Source organism: Oncorhynchus gorbuscha, linkage group LG12, assembly GCF_021184085.1.
Source record: "Oncorhynchus gorbuscha isolate QuinsamMale2020 ecotype Even-year linkage group LG12, OgorEven_v1.0, whole genome shotgun sequence".
Lineage (NCBI taxonomy): Eukaryota > Metazoa > Chordata > Actinopteri > Salmoniformes > Salmonidae > Oncorhynchus > Oncorhynchus gorbuscha.
Genome location: NC_060184.1, coordinates 71,247,964 through 71,274,163, shown reverse-complemented (window position 1 = coordinate 71,274,163; position 26,200 = coordinate 71,247,964). Strand labels below are relative to the sequence as shown.

Below are 26,200 nucleotides of genomic sequence, written 5' to 3'. Positions count from 1 at the left end.
TGAGTAACAACTGATCTGGGGCTTACCCGTTTGCTGCAGGCTAGGTCTTTGATGGACTTGCGCACTCCGTTTCCCAGAACCACCACCTTGCAGTGGCAGCACCACTGGGGTTTAGGCCCCTCCCCCCTGGCAGCTGAACCTAAAAAACATTTTTACATCAATTCGTCACAAAAAACACCTGGGTGAAAGACAGCTGAACAAGAAGGAAACAGACAGATATTGTGATTGCATTGGGGTTATTTCAAAAGGGCTTCTTCATAATCAAGTTAGCCAAAGAGGTAACATGTTCAACCTCCCCAATCATTAGTGGCTTTCATTAACTTTTCACATCTCAGACATGATCAATATGAGGGTAGATGGGACTATCCACTGAGAGTAGAGAGGTTTCTGACTCACACACAGACTGGTGTTTCCATGCCCAGATTTAGCCCAAAATCTGTTCTAAACAGCCAATTGCCTTTATTGAGGGTAATGGGAAAATAACTTAATCACAGTGCTTATCTGCCTGCCATTTCCTGAGCTAAAAGATATTTACTAAAATAGCTTGTACAAACTGAAAAATCATGTTTTGAAATAACCTAAATGAAAAGCTTGGGAACGCATGCCATTTGATTGTTAGTCTATTGATAACATGACAGTGATAAATAGATTTTTGTGAAATAATTTCACTGAAAGATATAGTGCCTCCACTGTTTTACCAGCTCTGAAGCCAGAAACCTAATTTCTTCCATCACTATCAGTTGTTACCATCGGCAGATTACAGTTGGATCGCTGGTGGGTACTGACCTGCGCTGGTGGGTGGGCCAATGGGCTGAAATGGCTGGCTAATTCTGGGATGGTTGGGTGATCCAGGGGGTCTCAGGGACCTCATGGTGGGGGGCTGCTGGTGCTGGGGAAACATGGATACGTGAAGGGGGTCTATTCCCTGGGTCTGAGGCACCTTGAGTCCAGCCAGTAAGGCCAGGGAGCTGCGCTCTGGGCTGCGGCTCACCTCGTAGCTGCCGGGGATGGTCACACACAGTAGATCGGCCACCGCAGCCACAACGCCAGGGATGTTCTGCAGGTCCAGAAGTGTCAGGGAAGTCAAATAAGTTTATAGCCACAGTGGTGGTCAATACAACAGCCCCATGCCAGGGGTCGGCAACAGGTGGCCTTTTTCGGCCCGCGAGTGATATTTGTATTTTTTTGGGGGAAACTATTTTTATTATTTTGGACTAAAATGACCAGGAATTCTGTAAAAACTGTGTTTAGTTTAGGCAATCGGTTCCCAAATATTCCCACGAATAAAAAAATAAATATGTGATCGTGTCTCAACATAATCAAGGTATAAAATAATTATTTTCAAATACAAGCTCTTTTTGTGCTTAGTTGTAGTCAATTTGCAATGTGCAAATGATTTAAATTATTTTCCTGCCCCCGTCTATTTGCTCTGACAAAAATCACCCCACGGCTGAATCTAGTTGCCTACCCCTGCCCGAAGCTATACGTGAGACTATCATGGAAATGAGCTGTCTTGAATGTGTTGTATATGGTCTGGCTTGGTTACCCATGTATGTATTCACTATGTCCACTGCAATTCAGTCTATAGCTGCAAATGTGTACAACATGAAATAAACTAAACTATAATAGTAAAAATGGGCTGTTTACAGTTGCGTTTAGCCACTCACCTCCGCTGAGACCGGATTCAAGGTGATTTCTATGGATACCAGGCCAGCTTTGGCGCAGGATGGAGGCTGTCCAAACTGGGACCCGAAGAAGGAGCTTGAGGGTTCAGTCTTGACCTCTTGCTTTATCTCAGTTCCTAAAGGAAACACCAGACAATCTAATATTCCACAGGAACTAACACAAAGCAGCAGTTAAAATGCTTGTATAACCCTGGCCTGAGAATTATTCTTAAAGATCTTCACCAATACAATCGCTACCTAATGATTAGTAGTACTAACAAGCAAAACTTCTAACTCAACATAACTCTAAATGACCATTTATTGGTACCTCTACTTCAGTCAGGCGTGAAAGGTGTGTGATTCTTACCTTTCCCGCTGGCGCTAGGCAGCATGGGTATGACGGGAGAGGAGCAAGGCGAGGTGGGCTCCTCCTTGACCTTTGACAGGTCGGGGTAGCGGCTGATCTCCATGCCGACTACGCTCTCGGGGGATGAGGAGGGGACAAAGCTGTCGGGGGTGTCCCTGTCTACACAGTGGTCCTGGCCCCTGGGACATACAGAATGAAGGAAACTAGTTCAACTAGAGCCAGCGCAGTACAGCAGGATATAAGTCAGTCTTTAATACTCCCCTCAGAAGCAAAATGAGTTACTATAGTTACTCGTTCAGAAGCGAGGAAGGAACCATCCTGCCTCTAAATCCCATTGAAATGTGGATTAGCAAGTCCTCACCTGAGTTCCTCCTGGTTGTTATGGGGTGGTGTGGGGAGCGAGGCGGGAACGTCCACTGTCTTGGGCCCCTGGGTGATGTCATGGGCCATGAGGTCTTCCTCTGTCCGGAATGCTGTAGGTAGCTGCTTGGCTCCCAGTCCTTTGATCACTAATGTTAATTCAACAACAAACATATTTCAGCCATTGAAACACAAAAATGGATTGTCCTTTTTATTTTCAGATCACAGAAATGTGTCTTGCCATTAAAATGCCAGCAAAGATTATTTGATATATATAATATATTTTCAAATCACTTTAACATTGGCTACAATATTACCACAGCATTACTTCTCCGAAGTGATTTTTAACACGAGTCACTTTACCATCATGGCTGCCCAAGACAGCAGCTTTCCCGGCGAGGTCCTCGGCCGTGGCGAAACCGTTGACCATCTTCTGCCTCGCCATGGGAGGCGGCGTGGGTGGGAGTGATGCTGGAGGGGTAGGTGGGTTGCTCAAGTTGTTCTGCTACAAAATGGCAAAGCAGACAACATTTTAACTGGATCCAACTAGGGAAATGTGTTTGAATATACAGGAACATTCAACAGTGTGCGGGTATCCTTTTTCTTTTCTATTAAATCTATTCCTTTCCTATAATATACCTTGTTGTACTCTTCACATGAAAAACAGATGGACGTGCCTACACAACTTTTGACCTAAGGGTCTCTTCACCTTGTAGATGAGCTGTGAATAGTAGTCTGACACGCTGTCCAGAGAGGCGCTGCCGAAGGAGCCCGACAGCCTGTTCTCCCCGTTGACCTGCCCGCTGCCGAACGGTGGGAAGTGGGCAAAGTTGACCCCCATTAGGGGCTCCATCAGGGGCAGCAGAGAGAGCTGCTGTGGAGGACGAGAAGAGGGGGAAGAGGGTTAGTAAGGCCAAAGGCTTTCTCACTGCTTAAATTTCGAGGTAAGCACTGAACAGGATTAAAATTGGTTCTAGAAATTGAATAAAAACTATTGACGGTTATTAGCTGAAGTCATTTTATCGAAGGTGTACGGAGACTTGGGAGGTCAAGACAAAAAGCAGAATAGTTCACTGCAGAGTAACCCATGGTATAACTACTCCTAATTTGAACGACATGCAATTATTTTATGATTATTCACCTAAAAAGTACTATGTATTTTCCATGTAATATTCTGTTTATGCCGTCCACAAATTCTGAGTGCTTCTTTCAACAATCCACGGACCGTTCAATTAAACATTAAGATGACAGTAATTTATGAGGTGTGTTAACAAAATAACACCCACGTTTGTGCCCAAGCAACTGCAGAAGAAGATATCAGATACACGTTCATCTACAAAATCAGCAGCAGCCTGAGTGATAATTTGCCCAAAGCGGCACCACACAGTTGCAACAATAAACACCATCAATCAAATATATATTTTTAAATGATCAAAATACAGACGTTTGTTTTAGGCCTGGCTATATTACCAGACCAATTTGCCAATCAACACATTCACAGTGGCGACCCGTCCGATGGGACTCCGGAGTGGCACAGCGGTCTAAGGCACTGCATCTCAGTGCTAGAGGCGTCACTACTGACCCTGGTTTGATCCCGGGTTGTATCACAACTGGCCGTGATCGGGAGTCCCATAGGGCGGCACACAATTGGCCAAGCTTCATCCGGGATGGGGAGGGTTTGGCTGGGGTAGGCTGTCATTGTAAAATATGAATTTGTTTTTAACTGACTTGCCTAGTTACATAAAGGTTAAATGAAAATGTTTTAAAAATTCAGGGCAGGTGGGGCGTTTGCATGTTATTTTTGCATTAATAAACGTCACATATCAGTTTGCAAACAATGTAAAAAAATAAATGAATCATTGAGTTAATAAAGCCGCATATAAACATTGTCTTTGTTTTGCTTTCTTGAGTAAGTCAGCTCCAAAATGCAGGTGTTTCAGGCTAGCTCTGTGCTATCTGTGGTTGTGGGGCAGCCAGCAGAAAATACAGAGCGTAGGGGATGTTAATGTTCTCTAGTTGTGCTGTGATTGACTCAGTGTTCTGTCACTCATGGGGACACTACGTCACTGCAAAATCTACAGGGAGAGCTAGAAAATTCAATCCCGTTGGGTGCTGCCATAGATTTACATTAGAAGTGCCAATCTAAGAAGGCTTAAGACCAAGGTGACTGTACGTTTGTTTATCCCATGTGTAACTTTGTGTTGTTGTTTTTGTTGCACTGATTTGCTTTATCTTGGCCAGGTTGCAGTTGTAAATGAGAACTTGTTCTCAACTGGCCTACCTGGTGAAATAAAAAAAATTGGCCACAGATAAAATGACGTCAAATCACGTTGTAGCTTTGACCTGAAGATCACTGACGTCATGATTCAAACTTAGTTCCCAGTTGTCTTGAGAGCACCATGAATGCCAGACTGATGACATAATTTGCCCACAAGAAGGACTGTCACGCTACCTTCCTGTTCAAGTGAGCACAGAACAAGGTAAGTGCAAAATGGCTTGTATGCTGTTGCATAAATGATGTAATATGCCAGGGAGATAAGTATACTTTAGCTAAGAAAGTAATACTAAGTATATGTTGTGTAGTAAGGTGTTAATAGCCCACGTGCCTCACCCTAATAATCTGGTCCCTTTGCCCCTCATCATTTAGCCTACTATTCTGACTTGGTGGTGAACATGTAGCCTAAAGCCTATTTTAGAGAAATGTCATCATCGAATATTGTAAGAGCTTTCATGGTCTGCTTATTATGCCCCTTTTATTTATCCTACGGTCCTGACTTGGTGTACAGCGATAATACTCTTAACGGCCCATGTTCTGAATTCTGTCGCTGTACATTTCAAAAGTGCTGAAAAAAATAGTTATATTGACTATGTCCGTCTTAGCTCGCTCATTAATGTCTTAATCAAAATTACGAATTGCCTCTTATTGTCCTCAATTGCCAGGCAAAACCACATTTGTTTAAGGAGGTCAACCATAGCAGCAATGTTTTTTTTTAAAGGCAGTAAATGAGGCTAAATTAACTGTTTTGCTGCCAGACAAGGCTCAGCTGATATCCAGGTGTAGCGGTGGTAAGGATTCCCTCCATGGTGCTGAAAAGAAAGATCTGCTGTTGGGACAGCTTTATGTAGACCCTAACAGTTTGTGGGCACTGTTTGTCACCATTATAGTGAAATTCATGTGTTGTGTAGTGGCTTTGCTGGCATGCATAAAAACATTTCTTGTTGAGTTTGCCCCACAAAGATTTACATGCTAAAATCGCCACTGCAGATTCAATAAACACACGCTAATCAACACATTCAACACTGTTTGGTGTCTGACTACTATGACATGTACCCGTTTGAGCTGTGTCAGACTGTCAGTACTGGAATAACCGATCTGCCTCTCCTCTTCCTCCTTCTTCCTCCTCTTGTAGCGTGACGGCGGTTTCTCTGCCCCGTTTTTGGGCGTCCGTTTGTTGCGTTGCTGCTTCCTTTTGCCCTGTGCCGGAACCGAGGGTTCTAGAAGCTCTGTGCTTCCTGTCAGCTGACTGTGTGGGGGAGTCTGGGAAAATACAATGATACAAGCAAGGTTGGTGAGCTACTATTATAGACACAACAAAGGGCTTTCTTTAGGAATGTAGTACTGAATAGCAATATTTTGTGCATTTTATACCCAAATAGTTTGATTTCAGAACATAGGTGTGATGATTATAGTGTCTGTGTGAATGTGGTCTTTCCCTTCTCACCATGTTGTTGGTGGTGGAGGCCGGCCTGGCGGTGGCTTTGAGGTCTGCCGAGGCCTCCTGCTCTGAGCTAAGGCTGTTGCAGGACATCTGCTGTGTGGGAGGGGCCTGTTTGGCGCTGGCACCTGGCGGGGGTGTACTCTTGTTTTTCAGCAGGTGCTTAAGCAGCTCATTCCCTGCGTCCCCCCCTTTGGCGCCATGGAGTGGTGAAGAGAGCCCCCCCTCGCTTCCCTCCTCCTCCTTCACTATCCCCCCGGCTCGGGGACCGTGCCACAAGGCAGACCCTTCTTTGGCTGCCACGGCCCCTCTGCACTCAGTCTCTATCCTCTCCAGCTTGATTTGGAGGGTTTCGTCAAACAGGGAGGCCCGGTCATTCTCCGAGCCCATGTTGGAGAGCCCACCCTGGGCTAAGCCGCTGCCCGAGAGCTGCCTCTCCAGTTCTGAGGAGGGGGCCAAACCCGAGGACCCCACAGGGAGGAAAAGATCAGACAGATCCTGCTCTCCGGGAATGCTGAGGCTCCGGGTGGGGGTGGATGAGGTGTCAGACATGTGGGAGGGAGTCAGTGGGGCGCAGAGGTCTGAGTGGGGAGTGGATGGGTTCTTGACTGAGTCTGCGTCGTCGACAGAGTCTCTCTTCTTCTTCCTGTTCCTCTTCTTCTTGGCCTTCTCCTCTGGGATGATGTTGGAGTAGAGCTGGATCAAGGACTGGCCTGAGCCGGGGTAGTTGGGAGGTAGGGGGGTGGATGAGTCCATTCCGAATGGGGGTCCATGTCCCTCGCCCCCAACCTGAGGCATCATCCCACGGTCTCTGAACCCAGTGGGACGGGGCTGTCCAGGGGGGTAGTTAAGCCCCTGTAGCATGGGGATTTTGGACGGGAAATTGGGACCCATCTCGGGACTACCAAATGCCCTGTTCCCAGGCATGGACCTGCGCTCACCATCCGGCATGAAGCCCTGACCTGGGAGTGGCCCGCCAGTGCTGGTGAAGCTTGGCTGCATGTTGCTCTGCTCGGGGTACATGGGCCCTAGCTGCCCCTGCTGTTGTTGAGGCCTAGAGGGTTGCATGAAGTCTTGGGGCAGATCAGTACTGTAGAATGGCATGTGGGCCAAGCTATCCCCTCCGGGGTTAGTAGCTCCAGAGCCGGATAGGAGCCCAGTAGGCCCCAGACCCAGGCCTTGCTGCTCCATCTCCAGCCGCTGCTGCATGGCCCGGTGCCTCTCTACCTCCTGCATAAGCTGGACCCTCTGTCTCTCCTGCTGCTCCCTCAGGCGGTCCCGCCTCTCGCGCTCCTGGAAGCCCTCACTGAATGGGTTGTTGTCGTCAAATTTCACAGCGAGGCTGTTGCCACCACTTCCACCCTTCGCTCCCTGGGCACCTGCTCCGTTTCCCGTTGGTGTAGCTTTTGCGCCAGGCACCATTGAGGGTGGGGGCTGTGGTGGTAGTTGGGCTTGGGGTGGTAACTGGGGCGGTGGCAACTGGGCAGGGCTAGCAAGGGGCATCTGTGGGGGCATGTGAGCTGGAATTCTTGGACCTGGGCCTCCCATCAGTCCTTGGGCTCCCCCTGGGTGCCAGCCTGGCATGTTGGGAATGCAGGCAGGGTTATGTTGGCTGGGGTGGGGCTGCATTGGCATCATGGGCCCCATCATGGGCTGGCCCATAGGGGGCGCTCCGGGCATCATAGGGGCAGCTTGAGTATGCATCCCAGGCATGGGTGGCATCATAGGAGCCTGGAGACATGGCCGTTGCTGCTGCTGCTTGACACGGTACTCCTCTATCAGCTCTGCATGGTCTTTCTGCTGTTTCCGAATCTACCAGAGAGAAAGAAAACAGAGGAGAAAGAAAACAGAGGAAAAAGAAAACAGAGGAAAAAGAAAACAGAGAAATGTGAGCAGATTGAAGGGATCTGCACAGTCCAAGAAGATATTGAGAAACATTTTTAGGCACCACTTTTGTATCCAGCCCAATTAGAATTGGTATTTACCTGGCAATCACAGAAAGAACAGAGTGATCAAATACTATTTTCTGTTGCTTATGCCTCCATAAAATGGGCAATTACCTGGAACTAGAGAATGCTTAGTGATATAGTAAATGCTTCAATGAATTCACTACCCACAAGAAATCAGATTGAACCATTACCAAGTAAATAACATGATCTTAATATCTTAGAATATACTACCAAAAAGGAAAACACGAGTAAATGAGTGATGCAGATGCTTCCACACAGGTGTGGTTCCTGAGTTAATTAAGAAATTAGCATCCCATCAAGCTTAGGGTCATGTATAAAAATGCTCAGTTGGCCATTATTTTGTCTACCATGGCTAGAAGAGATTTCAATGACTTTGAAAGAGGGTCTCAAAGGAGCATAGGGGGTTTAAAGGGTGTGTGTGTATGTGTGTGTCAGTCACCAGATCTCAAACCAATTGAACACTTATAGTAGATTCTAGAGCTGCCCGAGATAGCGTTTTACACCACTATCAACTAAACACCAACTGATGGAATTTGTGGAAGGATTTTGTCGCATCCCTCCAATAGATTTTCAGACACTTGTAGAATCGACACTACTGTTCAAAAGTTTTTGGTCACTTAGAAATGTCCTTGTTTTTGGAAGAAAAGCACATTTTTTGTCCATTTAAAATAACATCAAATTGATCAGAAATATAGTGTACACATTGATAATGTTGTAAATTGCTATTGTAGCTGGAAACGGCTGATTTTTTAAATGGAATATCTACGTAGGCGTACAGATGCCCATTATCAGCAACCAGCACTCCTGTGTTCCAATGGCACGTTGTGTTAGCTAATCCAAGTTTATTTTAAAAGGCTAATTTAACATTAGAGAACCCTTTTGCAATTATGTTAGCACAGCTGAAAACTGTTGTACTGATTAAAGAATAAATAAAACTGGCCTTTAGAGTATCTGGCCTTTAGTTGAGTATCTGGAGCAGGGACATGGACATTTCTAAGTGACCCCAAACTTTTGAACGGTAGTGTATGTCAAGGTGGATTGAAGCTGTTATGGCGGCCCAACGCCCTGTTAAGACACTATATGTTGGCGTTTCTTTTATTTTGGCAGGTACTTAGTAAAGCCTTGTGAAAATGTTGACAGAGTAGACTGTGTTAATGTCACAGAATAAATCATGTCTGCTGTCTCCTGTGGTCTTCATGCGACAGTGAAGTCTCGCGCCTCGCCACAATGAAAAGGTTGCTAAGAAAAGGTCAAAAGGTTTGTTTTCGGGCGTAATGTTTCCCTTGATTCTCAATAAAACGAGTAGTTCTTTGTTGTTTTGTGTCTTGTCATGATGGGTGTTTTTGCCATTGTAAATTGCCTAGTAAAATAAAGGTTCAATCATATACATACAAATAAAAGTAGCAGATGTATTGCAGCAATTAAGCTTTGTGTTGCTAAGAAGGAGGACATTTAACCCAAAACGTTCATGGTCATAATCAAGGTGTTTTCCCATTTCTGAGGGGACGGGAAAGAAAAAGCAAAGACGTGATAAAGAGCCGCCAACAGAGGTTTAACTTCAAGAGAAAATCTATAAGATAGAATCCAAAATGATACAGGTGCTTAAAACCAAAAGGGTTGGAGGCAAATCCTGAAGTAGACCCTCAAAGATTCCAGAGAGTCAGCCTATTCAGGTGGCTTAAGATAGGATTCCCTTTTCTTATCCACCTCTTCAAGGTGAATGACTAGAACCACTCTCTTTCTTTACATTATTTAGGTACTCAGAATTTCCAATAATTTTACAGATTATGCCATGTAACGTTGTAAAATCTTGTAATGTAAAAAACATAAGCCAAATCCAAGATCTCAATATTTTCAAAACCTTCAACATGGAATGCCGGTAATTAACTCCTGCTACATTTAGTTAGCTACCTGCTCCAACTGCTTCTGCACCACACTCTGCTGCTCGGTCACATGCTTCAGCTGCTCGACGTCCTCCTCAGGGAACTCCCGGCCCGCCTTCTTGGCGGTCCGCTGTTTGGCCGACAGGGCCTTCTTGGACTTCCTGTGGGCCCCAATCTGATCTTCTAGAAACTTCTGCTGCATCTGGAGCAGCTGCTGGGTCTCCTGGAGCCACTCCTCATACTGCTTCCTCTGGCTGTCGTCTGAGAGACAAGACTGGGTTAGGCGCCATTTTTACTTTGGATGTATAAATCCTAGGTGAAATCGAAGAGACCCTGGATTGGATATGGTGGTCAACATATGAAATACTGAAGAAACCAAAAGAATGGTCTATGATTAATTATTTGGTTAATGTGAATAAGGATGTCATGATCAAATTTAAAAAACGTTGGGTTGTCGTCCACTCACTGACAAATCCAGGTCCAAAATTTGGGGGGTTTGGTCTTGCCATCTGTGGAGCCAACTTCCCGTCCTGTGAAAACAATTAACAAACGGTAATGAGGCCTTGTTTTTTAGCAGAATAGATGAAACAGAGAGCCAGTGGTTGATTCACAATGCTTACCTGTCCAAGCACATGTTGAGGCAGAGCGGCGGCAGCATCTGGTCCATGTGCTCCTGGCGTCTGCTGAATTCTGCCACAAAGACAAATGAGAGGATCGTTGTTTTAGGGAACATTAAATTTACTTATAAATATTTCCCATCCAATACTAAGCTTCTCAATAGTGTTTTGGACGGACCAAGAGAGTATTACAAAAAGTCTTTAAATGGATGTACATATTACCCACAAGCACAAATAATGAGCTAGCATTAGGGTGAGCTTTTGTCTTACCTGTTAATGACTATTGGGGGCATTCCCATGCTGTTTTGAGACATGACTTTATTGATTCCCTTCAGAGCTACCATCTTGGCCTTCATGATCGGGTCCGTGATGGCATCAAAGTCTGCTAAAAAATAAAGAAGTCCACTTAATCATAGCTAGTTGACCTTCTTTTAAAGAAGAAGTTACAGGTCTGTGAGAGCCAGAAATCTTGCTTGTTTGTAGGTGACCAAATACCTATTTTCCACCATAATTTTCAAATAAATTCATTTAAAATCCTACAATGTGATTTTCTGGATTGTTTTTCTCATTTTGTCTGTCACAGTTGAAGTGTACCCATAATGAAGATAACAGGCCTCTCATCTTTTTAAGTGGGAGAACATGCACAATTAGCGGCTGACTAAATACTTTTTTGCCCCACTGTAATTGACAGATTAGGACAGAAAACCCTCTAAAGTTTCCAAAACTGTAAAAATATTGTCTGTGAGTATAACATAACTGATATTGCAGGCGAAAGCCTGAGGATAATCCAATCAGGAAGTGCCTCTTATTTTGAAACTTCTGTGTTCCTATGCGTGCCTGTCCTTCATTTAAAGGGATATCAACCAGATTCCTTTTTCTGTGGCTTCCCTAAGGTGTCAACAGTCTTTAGACATAGTTTCAGGCTTTTATTTTGAAAAATGAGTGTGAAGGATCACATTGCGTAAGTGGATAGGTGGGGGCTCTCAGAGTGAGTTGGTGCGCAATTGAGTAAAATGGCCATTGTTCCTCCCGTTGTAATGGAAAAAGCTACACACTCGGTTGATATATTATCGAATATATATTTTAAAAACTACCCGAGGAATGATTATAAAAAACGTTTGACATGTTTCTGTGGACATTGTGGAGACTATTTGGAATTTCCGTCTGCGTTGTCGTGACCATTCTTTCCTGTGGATTTCTGAACATAACGCGACAAACAAAAGTCGGTATTTTGGGTATAAAAATAATCTTTTTGGAACAAAAGGAACATTTGCTGTGTAACTGGGAGTATCGTGAGTGAAAACATCCGAAGATCATCAAAGCTAAAACGGTTAATTTGATTGCTTTTCTGATTTGTGACCAAGCTTCCTGATGCTAAGTGTACATAATGCTATGCTATCGCTAAACTTACACAAACGCTTGGATTGCTTTCGCTGTAAAGCATAATTTCAAAATCTGAGACGATAGGGTGATTAACAAAAGGCTAAGCTGTGTTTCAAAATATTGCATTTGTGATTTCATGAATATGAATATCTTCTAGTAATATTATTTGACTGTTGCGCCATGCTATTCAGCGGTTGCAGGCGAAAATGATCCCGCTACAAGGATGGGTAGCGTCAAGAAGTTAAGCCATTTCAAAAGAAGCCACCCCTAACAAGTGCCATGTCAAAATTATGGATGGAACGGTGGTGAAGTAAGACTCCCAAAAATGTCTCTTCGTAAAAAATAATTAAGTCCAACATTCTGTTCCTCAAATTACAATTGAACAAATGTCAAGTACTTCTTTTCCCTCAGAATCTTTAATAAAGCATGAGGCTCCAACTGAAATGGCTCGACATTCCACATTTATACCAAAAAGGATGACCATGCAAAATTACTACAAAACCCCCAGATAACTAATCTGACAACACCCTGGTAATGTGTGTGACTAAATGAAATGGGTGACCAAAACAGTAGACATGTCTATCTGAAGCTCAACGCCCTTACCCATATTGGGGAAGAAGGAGTCGCTGGAGCGCTGTCGGATCATGGCCTGCATTTGCCTCTGTTGCTGCTGCTCCTGCCTCTCCTGGTCCAGCAGGTCCTGTAGGAGGAGGGGCTGCTCTTCCAGCAGCAGAGGCCTGTTCTGTGGGCCGGCCTGCCCCAGTGAGGGTCCCTGCTGTTGGGGGAATATGCCCTGCTGGCCCTGGGGGTTCAGGCCGTGGGCAGTGGGCTGCTGACCGGCTCCAACCATGGCTAGGTTGAGCTCCACCTGTTGGTTGGCTGAGGCCCCGAAGCTGAGGTTTCCCATTGAAAGTCTGCTCTGAACCAACGTGGGGCTCACACGATGTCCCATAGCCACGCTGGGATTGAGCCTGTTGTCTTGGGCGTGTTGCCTAGGTAGCATCAGCATGCCGGTGCTTGGGTGTAGCCCGGTGACCTGTGCAGCCATGTTACCTTTTTGAGGAGAGCAGTTTGGGCCAAACCCAATGTTTTCCAGTTTTTCTTTGATCAGAAGGCAGGAGAGGACCGGAGTTGAGCCGGAGTCACTTTGTCCAGGCTGCTCATACAGCCCTGCGCCCTCTTGGTTTGTCATGGTTCTGTTGTCATTCATCGGGCCACTGCAGAGAGACTGGTCCTGGTTTTGCACGTGTTCATCTTTGACCTCCGTTTTGATTGTATCCTCGGTTTTAAACATGTCTAAGGTCTCTTTCGCTTCGTTGGCCTCCCGTTTGTCAGATTTCCCCCCGGATTGGGACGAGGTGTCTGCGCCATCCACGCTGCCTTTCCTCTTCTCCGACAAGGCTTTCTGGAGATCTGAGGTCTCACCCTGTTGGTGGTCCTCCATAGAGTCGCCCAGGTCCAGATCTTCTTCACTGAACATGTCTTTCTTGTCATCCAGGTTGAGCTCGGGGTCCGTGTAGGCGATGAGGTCAAACTTCCCTGACATGAGGAAGTCGTCGAGGTGCAGGTCATTGGGTCCCAGTTCAAGGTCTTTGCCATCATCCGGGTCCAGGTTCAGGTTCAGATCGACCAGGTCTTTGACCTCCACATCTTCAAGGTCCTTTACTGCGGAGTCTTCAGCGTCCAAGTTTTCCTCAATTCCGTCTCCACTGGGTATCTGAGTCTCTTCCGTTTGACCAGTGCTAGACCCAGGCAAGAGCATACTAGATGGCGCTGCATTGAGTGGCTCACCAGTGACAGGGTGGCTGAGTGACCTATTCAGTGAAGGATGCTGTCGCTGCCCCATGGTCAATGGGACTTCAGTCTGCTGCTGGTGCAGGTTCTCCATACTAGCCGACATGTGTGTGTGACCGACCGATCCCTGGGAAGGACTGTCCATCATGGGGTCCATCATTCTGGATAACTGGTTCCCAGCGAAGCCCATCTCCTGGCCTTCCATGAAGCCCTGGGGTGGTATCTGGGGCTGGTTGGAGGGGTCCATGACATTGGGAGCTCCATGCCCAAAGGGCATCCTCATTCTGTTCTGAGGGGCCCTGTGGCGGAGCTCGATGAACGGCTGACCCATGATGTTGTGCTGCTGAACAGGAATGCCCTGTGGGGGGAAGGGCTGGGGGAGCCCCATCTGGGTGTTGCCCCCCATGACCCCCCTGGAAAAGTCCACAGAGTGAGACATTCTCATCTGGGGTGGAACATTGTCGACCATGGGCCCGCCGGGCATCTGGTGAAGGGACCTGAGGAAGTGTTGCTCCTGGCCTGGTTGAAGGGATCCTTGAGGGCTGGGAGGGAATCCAAACCTGAGAGTAGAAAACACATTGTCAAATGCTTATCCGTGACTACATCCCAAGCATAACACAACAGCACTGGTTGCTCCCTATACACATCTTCAATAAGAAAGATTACACGAAGTGGGACTTCAACAATGACACTTCATTCCACATTTCGAGCATGTTAAACATAATTGTATTATTTAATCTTGTCAAGGGGAGCAATACATTCTGCAAGCCAATTATAAAAATATACAGCTGAATATGGGTAAAGACCCTGTGCATACAAAGAAGTTTGAACAAAATACAGCTGAGTGAAATCTATGCTGTCAAATTCAACTAACCTCATTTCTTGTGGCCTCATGCCCATGTCCCTGGGGAAGTGGGGTCTGGCAAACTGGCCCTCATTGGGGAAGTGTCCTCGCTGGTCCCCTAGAAAGGTACCAGGGAACCTCTGACCTCCTCTCATGGGTCCTGGGTAAGGTGGTGGTGGTCTGCCGAACATGTCATTCTGTGGGGCGGGATCGTCATGTGACCAGTGGCGGGGTGTCCCCGGGCTGGGGGCTGCAACAGTTTCCTGTAGTAGTCCTTTCTCTTGCCGGATGGCAGACTTCTGTTGTTGCTGCCTAAGGATCTGCTGGCGAAGTCTCTGGCGCTGCGGGGGGAGAGCATGGTACACTTTAGCAAGTTACATCACGCACGTATTCATTCAAATTTGAGGGGATCCTTACAGAGAAGCAAAACATGTTCACGTTGCACCAACATGCACTGCCATATTGGCTGTGGAATGGCTAATCACCTGCCAATAACTATGCAAACAGAAGAAGGCTTTATGGCAATTCAAGTGTTACCCATGTGAGTGTCATTGTGTCTCAACCAAATGGAAATACCTGTCTGAGCTTCTCCTCAGTGTCTCCCAGGTGTGGTAGCATGCTGTTCTGAGTGTCAACGGTGTTTCTGCTAGACTGAGGGATATCATGGGCCTGCCTTTCCGAAGTTTGGGCATAAGGTGTCATTGGACCCAGTTCAAAGGGATCGTGAATCTGCGTTTGACCACCGTGATGATTCGACTGCGGCAGAGAGAAACTTTCATCCGACACTCCCGGGTGCTTAGCTGTCTGCGAGCCCGGGGCGCTTGGACAGGCAAACCCGTCCTGCACCCTGCCCGGAGACTGGTGGGAGAATGGGTCAGCTGGGAGCTGGGACATGGGCGTCGGTCTGGAGCATAGTCGATTGAAGGCATCAGGGCCTGCTTCTGGCCGCGGCGTCCCTGGAGCTTGTGCGTAAGGGTCAGCGAGGAGCGGTCTTGGTGTTCCGGGTTGTTGGGCATACGGGTCCATGTTCCTTTGACTACCGGGGGATTTGGGAAACCTATCCCCTGGGGCTGGTCTGGGGGTACCTGGCATGGAAGCATAAGGATCCATGGAGTGAGATGGAGACGGTCTGTGATTGGGTGGGTGCTGCTGGGGGAACTGGTCTAGACGAAGGCTAGGCGGCGTCTGCAGGTATGAGGGATCCGAGTGTGGCCTTGGGGTGCCGGGAGGTTGAGCATAGCTATCAGAGTGAGGTCTGGGGGTGCCTGGTGGTTGGGTGTAAGGGTCAGACATCTGCTGTGAATAATCCGGTCTCGGGGTAGATGGCGCTTGTGCATACGGGTTTCTGAGAGGGTGTCTAATCATTGGCATGGGTTTAGAGAAATGGCCCTCCTGGGTTTGGCACATCATCTTGGGCTCGTTGGGGAACCCTTCCCCAATGAGTGGCCGGGGGGTGAGAGGCTGCTGGGCGTAAGGGTCGGCCTGTAGTCCTTGGGGAAAGCCATCAGATGGCCCTCGTTTAAGTCCCCCAGGCATAGGGCCACCGTAGGGCTCTTGCTGGGACTGCTGGGGAGGCATGGGGGCTTTGAACACCGAGACGGAGCCTGACTCGTTGCTGCCAGGGATGGGAGTGAGCAAAGGCCTGGAGTAGGGGTCCGAGAGGATCATGCGGTTGTGAGACATGCGCTGGTAGACCTCGGCTCGGTGTCCGCCCATCCTGGCAAAAGTCTCTCCTCCAGAAGGAGGGCTCATCATGTTGTGCCTGACCTGCTGGTGTTGCTGCTGCTCAACCAGTCCTGAAGGGCCCACCCTGGCAGGTCCCATGGGTTTAACAAAGGGGTCAGGGGGCCTGGGGGTGTCTGGCATCTTAGCATAGGGGTCAGCATTACCAGAAGTCCTCCCTCCCCTTTCCTGCATCTCCGACAGAGAGTTCTGCCGGGGCGTGGTGGCTCCACCACCCCCAGGGGGCGGTCTTGGGGTGCCCACCATTTTGGCATATGGGTCCCAGGGCGAGGATGGCCGGGAGCCTGAGGAGGAATCCGGGGAAAACATATGTGGTGACTGGGGCTGGGAGGATGGTCCCTGTTGAGGGTACGAGGTCTCCTGGCTGGGCGTCCTCGAGGACGGAGGTGGGAGCTGGGGTCTGAGGAACACGTCATCCTGTGACCCAGAGGTGGGTGTGCCCGGGAGTTGTGGTCTAGCGAAGCCATCCTTAGACACTATTGGCTGCGGTGGGGATGAGTTTCCAGACTTTCCTCCATTGCTGGGCTGAGGAGTCATGGGACTCTGGTTACCACTATTAGGGGTTGTATCTCCACCTGCCTGACTGCTAAACAGCTGTTGTTGTTGTTGTTGTTGCTGGAGCTGCTCATTTTTAACCTGCTCCAGCTTTTGAGTGGCTTCAATCTTCGCCTGCTGCTTGCTCTTTTGTCTCATTTGCTGCCATGGAAACAAGAAAAGCAGGGGAGGAGAGACACTTCAGTTAATTAAGCCTTTTTGGAAGCATGGAATTTGTAATTTTATGATGACATGGTGCTAAGAATGCTTTCTTTCCCTCACTCACAACAAAGTTTTAATGCATTTTTCAATATGAGTGGGTCTAGCGTGTGGTGTTAAGCCATGCAAGAGGGAACAATGTGAGGGTGTATGTCATAATATGGTGATGAAATAAAGCTTCTGGAGGCTGTTACTGTGTTTTTTCAGGACCAAGGACAGATTTTACCAGTTAACCAAGCTTTTCTCCCTACAACTCCACTTTACAGTTTGCTTTTCTTACACCTTGTAAATTTTGCTTTATTGGTTCTCGGCAGACGAATACCAGAACAGTGCTTCGCCTTGGGAATCTTACCAGAGAATTTTTTCCACCTCCTGCAGCTATAGTTGCCTGGTTGGAATGTCCAAAAAGGACGTCTTTATTTGTTGATTTTATGGCTTTGCTTTTTGGGACCTTTTCCTGCTGCTTCTTAAGGGGTCCCCACATCTGATTTAACTCTCCCTTTTCAATGCAAATTAAGAATTAGTAGACTGTATGAGAACGCCAAATGTATTGTTTAAAAATGACTCACTCAACCATGCACATATATAAAGTTTAATAAAAAAATCTGTTTCATGCCCCCAGGTTATGTTATGTTCAATCTCACCACCTTGCTCCTACTCACCATTCCCCTGACATGCGGTACTTTGATTATTATGGTGGTGTATTATGGTGTCATTAAATACATGTACACATAAAAAATAAGTGTACACTGCTCTCACACCAGGGTTTCTCAACATGCACGAAAAAAATCCCACTTATACCATTTGGCTTCCTGAAGACCTGCCAAGGCAGCCACTAAACAAAAATATTTTATCTACTTTTAAAGGCATGCATGCAATTGCCACACAATCCTGCAACCAATCCCATACCCTCAGACTCAGTTTAAACAAAAAACATTGTAACATTTAAAAATTAAGGCCAAACGAATCCTCAACAACTCCTAGAACAGTAGTTGAGAAACCCTGCTTTACAGTGTACTCATGCTTTTATATCCCCCCTCCCTCCATTCCCAGTACATGTTAACCCTCCAAAGGAACTCTTACCTGTCTGAACTTCCACTCCTGCTCGTGTTCAGACTCCTTGGGCTTGAGAGAGTCTTTGAAGAGCAGCTCAGTGTCCAAGGGGACACTATTGGGGTCAAAGGTGTCAGTCAACAGTTGCTGCTGCTGCTGAGGATGCTGGTGTCTCTTCAGCGTATCATTTGACATCTGAACTTTGTTTATGCGCAGGGCCGCCCGGTTATCCCGTGCTTTTTGCTGGAAGAGAGGGGATTGGAAGAGGTAGTCCATTTTTTAATTGATGGTGCAAGAAAGATACATTTCCTGAGACGCTAATTTCTTAAAACCCTACTGGAACAAATAAAGGCTCCACCTTTTTCTGAATGTCTTGGGGAAAATCACAAGGTGAAGAAACCTTCTACAATCACCTAATCTCATCAAGTAATTTGGACATGCAGAGCGTTGTTAAATATAATTTCATCATAGAGACTGTCCTGAAAAATCCTCAAAGAACTGTGTGTTAAGTTGGAAAACATACTAGACACAACATTCAAACAGAACAAAGACACGAGAAGGTACAAAGCGCGAGAGCCTTTGGGTTTAAAATATCAACAGAAAACAGATGAAAAGAACAAGACAAACACAAATATCTACTTCAGGAAGTTTGTTTCGACTAACATTTGATCAGTAACTGGCTGATCCCTTTGATTCATCACTCCAAAAGGTATAGGGCACCATTCAATCAAAAGCCACAATCAGGTTTGTGGAGTAAGTCAACAACGATGTTCTTCTGGTGAAGCAGAAATAATTCATTTTTGATTGAATAGGGTTCTAAGTTTAATTGGAGGTTTTAAATGTTTTGTAAATGATTAGCCTTTTTTTTAATGCATGGACTTTTTCTGTTGTCAATCAGCAAAACCTGCTGATCAAAATAAGTGCAGTGCATCACAGTCCAGCATGGATGTAAACAACTTCCAAACCCAGAATGTGTTCTCAATCCACTTACCTGGTCAAAAAAAATGAACTTACCACATATGGGGCCCTGTCCTGGGAACTGGCTTTCCTCCATAACTTTGCAATTTGTTTCACTCTCATAGCCCAGTCTGAGAAAGAAAGAAAGATTAGCCACTAAAACGTATAGCGCTACAACACACATGCAATATGGCCAAGAACTATACCTTTCCCAGTCCCCTTTTTATGAGCTTATCATTTTTTTTTCATTTGAAAAAATGTAGTAGGTAATTCACACATTTGAATTTGACGTAACCAAAAATCATCTCATTTTCATTTGAGAAACTTTGTCTATGATGTACCAACCTGGGAACTCCTCTAGGAGGTTGGGGAAGTTGACGTTGGTGTAGAGGACTGGGGCCACGGTGGCCATCTCGCCCAGAGTCTCCTCCTTCTCCCACTTGAGCGTGCTCCTCTGGGCGTTGGACATGGTGTCTGTCTCTCCCTCTGGAGGTGGGGCGGGGCCAGGGACGGGGCCGGGGCCGCTCCATGAACCAACCACATCACCCCCCATCTGGCTAAACTTCTTGTCCCTGGAAGGATATCTCAGGTTACACATTCTATTGCAACATTACCAATATATTTAGTTATATATTGATTTTTACAAACTGGGTGGTTCAAGCCCTGAATGCTGATTGGCTGACAGCCATGGTATATCAGACCATATACTACAGGTATGACAAAACATTTATTTTTACTGCTCTAATTACATTGACAACCAGTTTATAATAGCAATAAGGCACCTCGGGAGTTTGCGGTATATGGCGATGCATCGTGCCTAATAAGAACAACCCTTGGTATATTGGCCTTATATCACACCCCCTCGTGCCTTATTGCTCAAGTATGTCACATCACTTACAATGCGGTTCACTTTGAAGCAAATTATCATTTAAAAAGGGCTATAGTATAAACATGACATTACACTCATTGATTGAGATATGAAAGCTAACAAGTGAGCAGACGTCAGGAAAAATGAGGTTAAAGTGAACTGTATACATTGGAGTCAAAACAATGAAGGGTAACATAGTAAAAATAATAACTAGGCAAGTCAATAACACAACATCCAATTATCACGAGGCAAGTTAATAACACAACATCCAATTATCACGAGGGAAGTTAATAACACAACATCCAATTATCACGAGGCAAGTTAATAACACAACATCCAATTATCACGAGGCAAGTTAATAACACAACATCCAATTATCACGAGGCAAGTTAATAACACAAAATCCAATTGATTGTCTTTTGAGTAGATGAAAGCAATGCTCTAGTAATGGATAGACAGCTCCCTGCTCTTACCTAATCTTGTCTGGGAAAGGCATTCTGTGAATGGGCGAGAAGTTTCCCAGTCCACATGGGCCTGTGCTGCCGTGCATCATGGGAGTTGGAGGAAAGTGAGGGTTGGGCCCCATCATGCCGTTTATCATTGGCATGCGGGGAAACATTCCATGGTCGCCTGCAACAGAGAGCATAGAGACGATGTCGGAGAAGTAGTTCCAGAAATACATCTGCATGTCCTGTTGATTATGTGAACATGATATTCATGTAAATCAATGTTCATTCAATAAATGCTCATATCCATTCATTCTTATAGATTGATTTCCAAAGTCAATAGTTGATTATAAACTCAGCAAAAAAAGATATGTCCTTTTTCATGACCCCGTCTTTCAAAGATCATTTGTAAAAATCCACAGATCCCTTAGGCATGCTGCAAGGAGGCATGAGGACTGTAGATGTAGCCAGGGCAATAAATTGCAATGTCCATACTGTGAGACGCCTAAGACAGCGCTACAGGGAGACAGGATGGACAGCTGATCGTCCTCGCAGTGGCAGACCACGTGTAACAACACCTGCACAGGATCGGTACATCTGAACATCACACCTGTGGGACAGGTACAGGATGACAACAACTGCCCGAGTTACACCAGGAGGCTGGACTAAGGGCTTGTAGGCCTGTTGTAAGGCAGCTCCTCACCAGACATCACCGGCAACAACGTAGCCTATGGGCACAAACCCACCGTCGCTGGACCAGACAGGACATAAGTGATGTGTATAGCCTCGTTATTGTTATTGTGTTACTTTTTCTTATTACTTTTTATTTTAGCCTACTTGGTAAATATTTTCTTCTTTAATTGCACTGTTGGTTAAGGGCTTGTAAAAGTACCGTAAGCGGTACAAGTCTACATTTGTTGTATTATTTGCGCGTGGCAAATAACGTTTGATTTGACTGCCAAAAAGTGCTCTTCACTGACGAGTCGCGGTTTTGTCTCACCAGGGGTGATGGTCGGATTCACATTTATCGTCAAAGGAATGTGCGTTACACCGAGGCCTGTACTCTGGAGCGGGATCGATTTGGAGGTGGAGGGTCCGTCATGGTCTGGGGCAGTGTGTCACAGCATCATCGGACTGAGCTTGTTGACATTGCAGGCAACTTCAACACTGTACGTTACAGGGAAGACATCCTCCTCCCTCATGTGGTACCCTTCCTGCAGGCTCATTCTAGCATGACAGTGCCACCAGCCATACTGCTCATTCTGTGTGTGATTTCCTGCAAGACAGGAATGTCAGTGTTCTGCCATGGCCAGTGAAGAGCCCGGATCTCAATCTCATTGAGCAAGTCTGGGACATGTTGGATCGGAGGGTGAGGGCTAGGGCCATTCCCCCCAGAAATGTTCAGGAACTTGCAGGTGCCTTGATGGAAGAGTGGGGTAACATCTCACAGCAAGAACTGGCAAATCTGGTGCTGTCCATGAGGAGGAGATGCACTGCAGTACTTAATGCAGCTGGTGGCCACACCAGATACTAACCCTCCCTTTTTGTCAGGGAAACATTATTCAATTTCTGCTAGTCACGTATTTACACGTTACATTTGATGAAAATAAACACAAGTTGACAGTGAGAGGATGTTTCTTTTTTTGCTGTGTTCATTTAAATTCCCAGCAACCAAATGCAATTCTCCAAGAGGCTTGAGGTGGTGGTGGTACCTGGGTTTGGAATGGCCACGGCTCTAGGTACATTGGTCCCAGGGTGGGCCGGTTGGGGGTGAGGCAGCTGTGGAGGCTGGCTGGTGCTGGGACTCAGGACCGCTGTGAAGAGGTCCTCCACGTCTTTACCCTCCAGCTCTGTAGAGGGCGACAGCAATGAAATAAACAGCGTTCACGCACATACTTTAAACCATCATCAACAGATGGTGATTGAATGTTTCACGGTTATCTTTGAATTCTATGGAACTGATCATCTCGGACATACAAATGAATGAACAACCTTTTGAAAACTATAGGTTAGACTTATATAATCAAAACCACAAACCTGGGATTTTGTAGAGCTTACTGAGAATTGCACCTGAAAAAAAGAAAAGGAACGCATATTACATTGCTGCAATGTTATACACTTTATCCTCTGTGCTAGTTTGATTGAACCAAGCAAGCCAGTTAACAAATCCTGGGGATCAAACATAGAATTTCATCAGATGGGGTGTAGCGCAATTGCAAGTCTGAGGAATGCACAACAACCTCAACTAAAACCGGCATGGATTTGGTTATGCGTCAATGTGTTAGGCCAGACATTGGTTTTGACAGAGCCAGGAAGCCGCTAAGCAGTTATAACACACAGGGAGCAAGTCAGACGGGTAAATCTCTGCCAAGGGAATAAGGTTGACCTCCCTATTTGTCAACACTGATACTTTGCGGGAACTTCAGTTAAACTGAGCAAACATTATTTACTTAGTGTTCCATGATTTTGCAATGTGGGATGTGATTTGACCACCAATGCCTTCTATACACAGCAGTTGTTCCATGTGGTGGATAAAGACCACAATCATCAACAGAGGCACGCAACTCTAAGAAGAAAGACATTTCTCATGATTGACTTTTAGGGCCAGTTTCCCAGACACAGATTAAGCCTAGTCCAGCTTTGTAGACGTGTCTCGGAAACCGACCCTGAATCTATGTACTGATGTCGAGCTGCGAAACCATTTAGGCCAGAGAGTCACACACTAACATACGTCAAATAGATCAGTGAGACAAGAGGAAACAGACACTGAAGCCCTGTAGGACTGGATATGTAAACCTCTGCTCTTCACCAATGACACCGAGTGTGCACAGAGAGGAAGAGGCGAAGCCAGAGGTTTCACTCTCGACAAAATCTGTCCAAAATAAGCCAATACATTTCAATGGGTTATTTTCGACCTAAGCTTGTCGCCTGCCTTTGGGACAACTCCCATTGTTAGGGTGGAGACATGAGAATATAATTATTATATACAGATCTCTGTAAGACAGACAGAATTCAACAAGGCCGCCATACCATCTGCGACCATCTTGTCCAGTTCTGGGCTCAGGATGACGTCCAGAGGCTCCTCCTGTAGAGCCCTGGGCCCCCGGCCTGCCGAGCCCTGACAGGGCCCAGTGGGATCATCAGGTATGGGGTCCATGTCCAGACCAGCTAGCAGATGGCAGAAGAGGATGGTGAGGAGCGGGTGGTCACATACACACGCGGGCATACCCACCCATAGTCCACTTTTATGTAACAAAAATAAATCTACACTAGCCCCCTCACGAGCCATTTCAGAGAGGAGGAAGAAAAAGAGAGAAGAGACGAGAGGAGAGAGTGAGAGAAGAGGAGAGAGTGAGTGAAGTGAGAGAGAGAAGAGGAGAGAGAGAAGAGGAACGAGAGAGAGGAACGAGAGAGAGGAGCGAGAGAGAGGAGCGAGAGAGAGGAGAGTGAGAGGAGCGAGAGAGAGGAGAGTGAGAGGAGCGAGAGAGAGGAGAGTGAGAGGAGCGAGAGAGAGGAGAGTGAGAGGAGCGAGAGAGAGGAGAGTGAGAGGAGCGAGAGAGGAGAGTGAGAGGAGCGAGAGAGGAGAGTGAGAGGAGCGAGAGAGGAGAGTGAGAGGAGCGAGAGAGAGGAGAGTGAGAGGAGCGAGAGAGAGGAGAGTGAGAGGAGCGAGAGAGAGGAGAGTGAGAGGAGCGAGAGAGAGGAGAGTGAGAGGAGCGAGAGAGGAGAGTGAGAGAGGAGAGTGAGAGGAGCGAGAGAGAGGAGAGTGAGAGGAGAGTGAGAAGAGCGAGAGAGAGGAGAGTGAGAGGAGAGTGAGAAGCGCGAGAGAGAGGAGAGTGAGAGGAGCGAGAGAGAGGAGAGAGAGAGAGAAGCGAGAGAGGAACGAGAGAGAAGACAGAGCTGATCCTTCATGTCATGGTGGTAAAATAAACTGAACATGATCTCATTATATATTATATACCCCCCAACGCTTGTTTTTTTTTTCTTTGTCTTCCCGTAATTCAATCTTCTAAGTATAACGACAAACTAATTTGTGTTGCCTGCTCGACTGAGTGTGGAAAGAGGTGTGGGAGGGACGCGGAGCAGCCGTCCCTTATAAAATAGCCACACTGCCTCCATAATCAGTTCCCATACTGCCCACATTAGAGTAGACAAGGACTTAATCAATGAAAAGAGTTCTGGGAGACTGCAATGATTAATCATCATAACCTCAGTCGTCAACATCGGAGGGGGGTCCGAGGTCAACGCACATTTTACTGTGGTGCACTCTCGACTAGTTTGCTTCTTTTTAATTTATTTTTGTTGGGAAAAGCTACTTCGCTTGTGACCTTGAATTAACTTGATATATGGGAAGAGACAAAGTACATGGAGACTGCAGCTACTGCATATGGTGCTGAAAGTAAGGAATGAAGGCTAAAGGTAAAACATTGTTTTATCTGTTTTGGGGCCTTCAGGCGTTCTCAAATAATATATAATACAAGGGTGAAAAACAAAGAAGAAATCACTATACAACACTGAAAAACAGGATAGATGAAATACATTTTGAAACAATGATGGCAAGGTTTTCTTTGCTACTCAGGTAAGTGCTCCATGGAACGTGGAGTCATTTATAGTTCAAGCTTTGTTACATTCTATGACTAGAGGAAGATCAGACTTTGAAACCCATACTCAACAAACTCAGCTGGGGTGAGGAGATAGAAAGCACTAAAACACATCAAATGAAAACAAAAGTTTATAGCCATGTGTGTGGTCAGCTTTTTGCTAAACCTCAGGTATATAACCCAGGTTTTTCATGAAGAAACCAAATGAAGTATATTAAAGTTATGACATTTGTATTAAACAACATTATTTAAAAGAGCAACTCATCACTTTCACCTCCAGCCCTTTTTTTTCCCACAGAATATCAACAGTCCATAGATTGGTCAATAGACATGCAGATTGGTGAGTGGTTGTAAAATCACAGTAGTTAGTCAAAAAGACTGTACAGTGCTACAGAGTGAGAAAATGGGGAGCGCAGAGAAGGAAGGACATGAAAAAATGCAGAGAGCGTAGAAAGTGTTAGAGGGGATGGGGTCCCAAAGCATCCCAAAAGTGGGAGAAGGGGAGGGGTGGCAGGTCTGCTCCTAAGAGGCCAGACGGGCCCGAGGACGTCTCTTACCAAACGGAGAGGAAGAGCAGTCGACTTGGAAAGGGCATAAATCAAGACCTACAGGAACCCAAAACCAGAGGATTATAAACTGAGGGGGAGAAAAGCAGGTGTGATAAAATGCTATGCTAACACTTTACTTGAAGCAGCCAACTGTGATGCTACACCACAATAGTAGTGACATAAAACCAACCATCACGACACGAGTCCTAACACAGGCCTGGGTTCAAATAGTATCGGAACCCATAAAAATGCTTGAATGAGCTTGTCTGGAACCAAAGTTTTTTTTTAAACAAACACTCAACACATTTGAAAGAAAACAAATACAATTTGAACCCAGTTCTGGTTGTTATTAACCCTCGTCTATGAGGAGTGTTATGTCACTCCATTATGCAGGCATCAATATGTGCATTTCAAGAAAACTGTTCAAAAGCAAACCAAAAGCAATGGACACAGACAGGAGGGTACTGCAAACCAAGAGTATTACTCGAAGTACAAAACTATACAAGTGAAGGAAAATGCAAAATGATGAGTAAAGATGCAACAGAGAAATGTCACAGGTGCTTGTTTATGGAGTTGACCTTGCTAGCGACAAGGAGAGTGTGTGTGAGTGGGCAGAGAAGAAAGGAAGTGGAGGCA

At 46.1% G+C, this 26,200-nt stretch overlaps 1 protein-coding gene across 1 annotated transcript in view; it reads right to left on the bottom strand.

Moving 5' to 3' along the window:
- The window catches only part of kmt2ca (lysine (K)-specific methyltransferase 2Ca), a 235,970-nt gene that overhangs the window by 6,838 nt on the left and 202,932 nt on the right, over nucleotides 1-26,200 (bottom strand). The window contains 24 exon segments of the mRNA XM_046290968.1: nucleotides 27-139; nucleotides 787-1,057; nucleotides 1,668-1,801; nucleotides 2,032-2,210; nucleotides 2,393-2,540; nucleotides 2,755-2,896; nucleotides 3,101-3,265; nucleotides 5,723-5,929; nucleotides 6,114-7,919; nucleotides 9,989-10,221; nucleotides 10,427-10,490; nucleotides 10,581-10,650; nucleotides 10,848-10,959; nucleotides 12,564-14,314; nucleotides 14,629-14,939; nucleotides 15,175-17,037; nucleotides 18,178-18,390; nucleotides 19,162-19,235; nucleotides 19,450-19,676; nucleotides 20,446-20,602; nucleotides 22,131-22,268; nucleotides 22,456-22,488; nucleotides 23,449-23,586; nucleotides 25,574-25,621. Of these exon segments, the coding sequence (XP_046146924.1) occupies nucleotides 27-139; nucleotides 787-1,057; nucleotides 1,668-1,801; nucleotides 2,032-2,210; nucleotides 2,393-2,540; nucleotides 2,755-2,896; nucleotides 3,101-3,265; nucleotides 5,723-5,929; nucleotides 6,114-7,919; nucleotides 9,989-10,221; nucleotides 10,427-10,490; nucleotides 10,581-10,650; nucleotides 10,848-10,959; nucleotides 12,564-14,314; nucleotides 14,629-14,939; nucleotides 15,175-17,037; nucleotides 18,178-18,390; nucleotides 19,162-19,235; nucleotides 19,450-19,676; nucleotides 20,446-20,602; nucleotides 22,131-22,268; nucleotides 22,456-22,488; nucleotides 23,449-23,586; nucleotides 25,574-25,621 (8,597 nt within the window).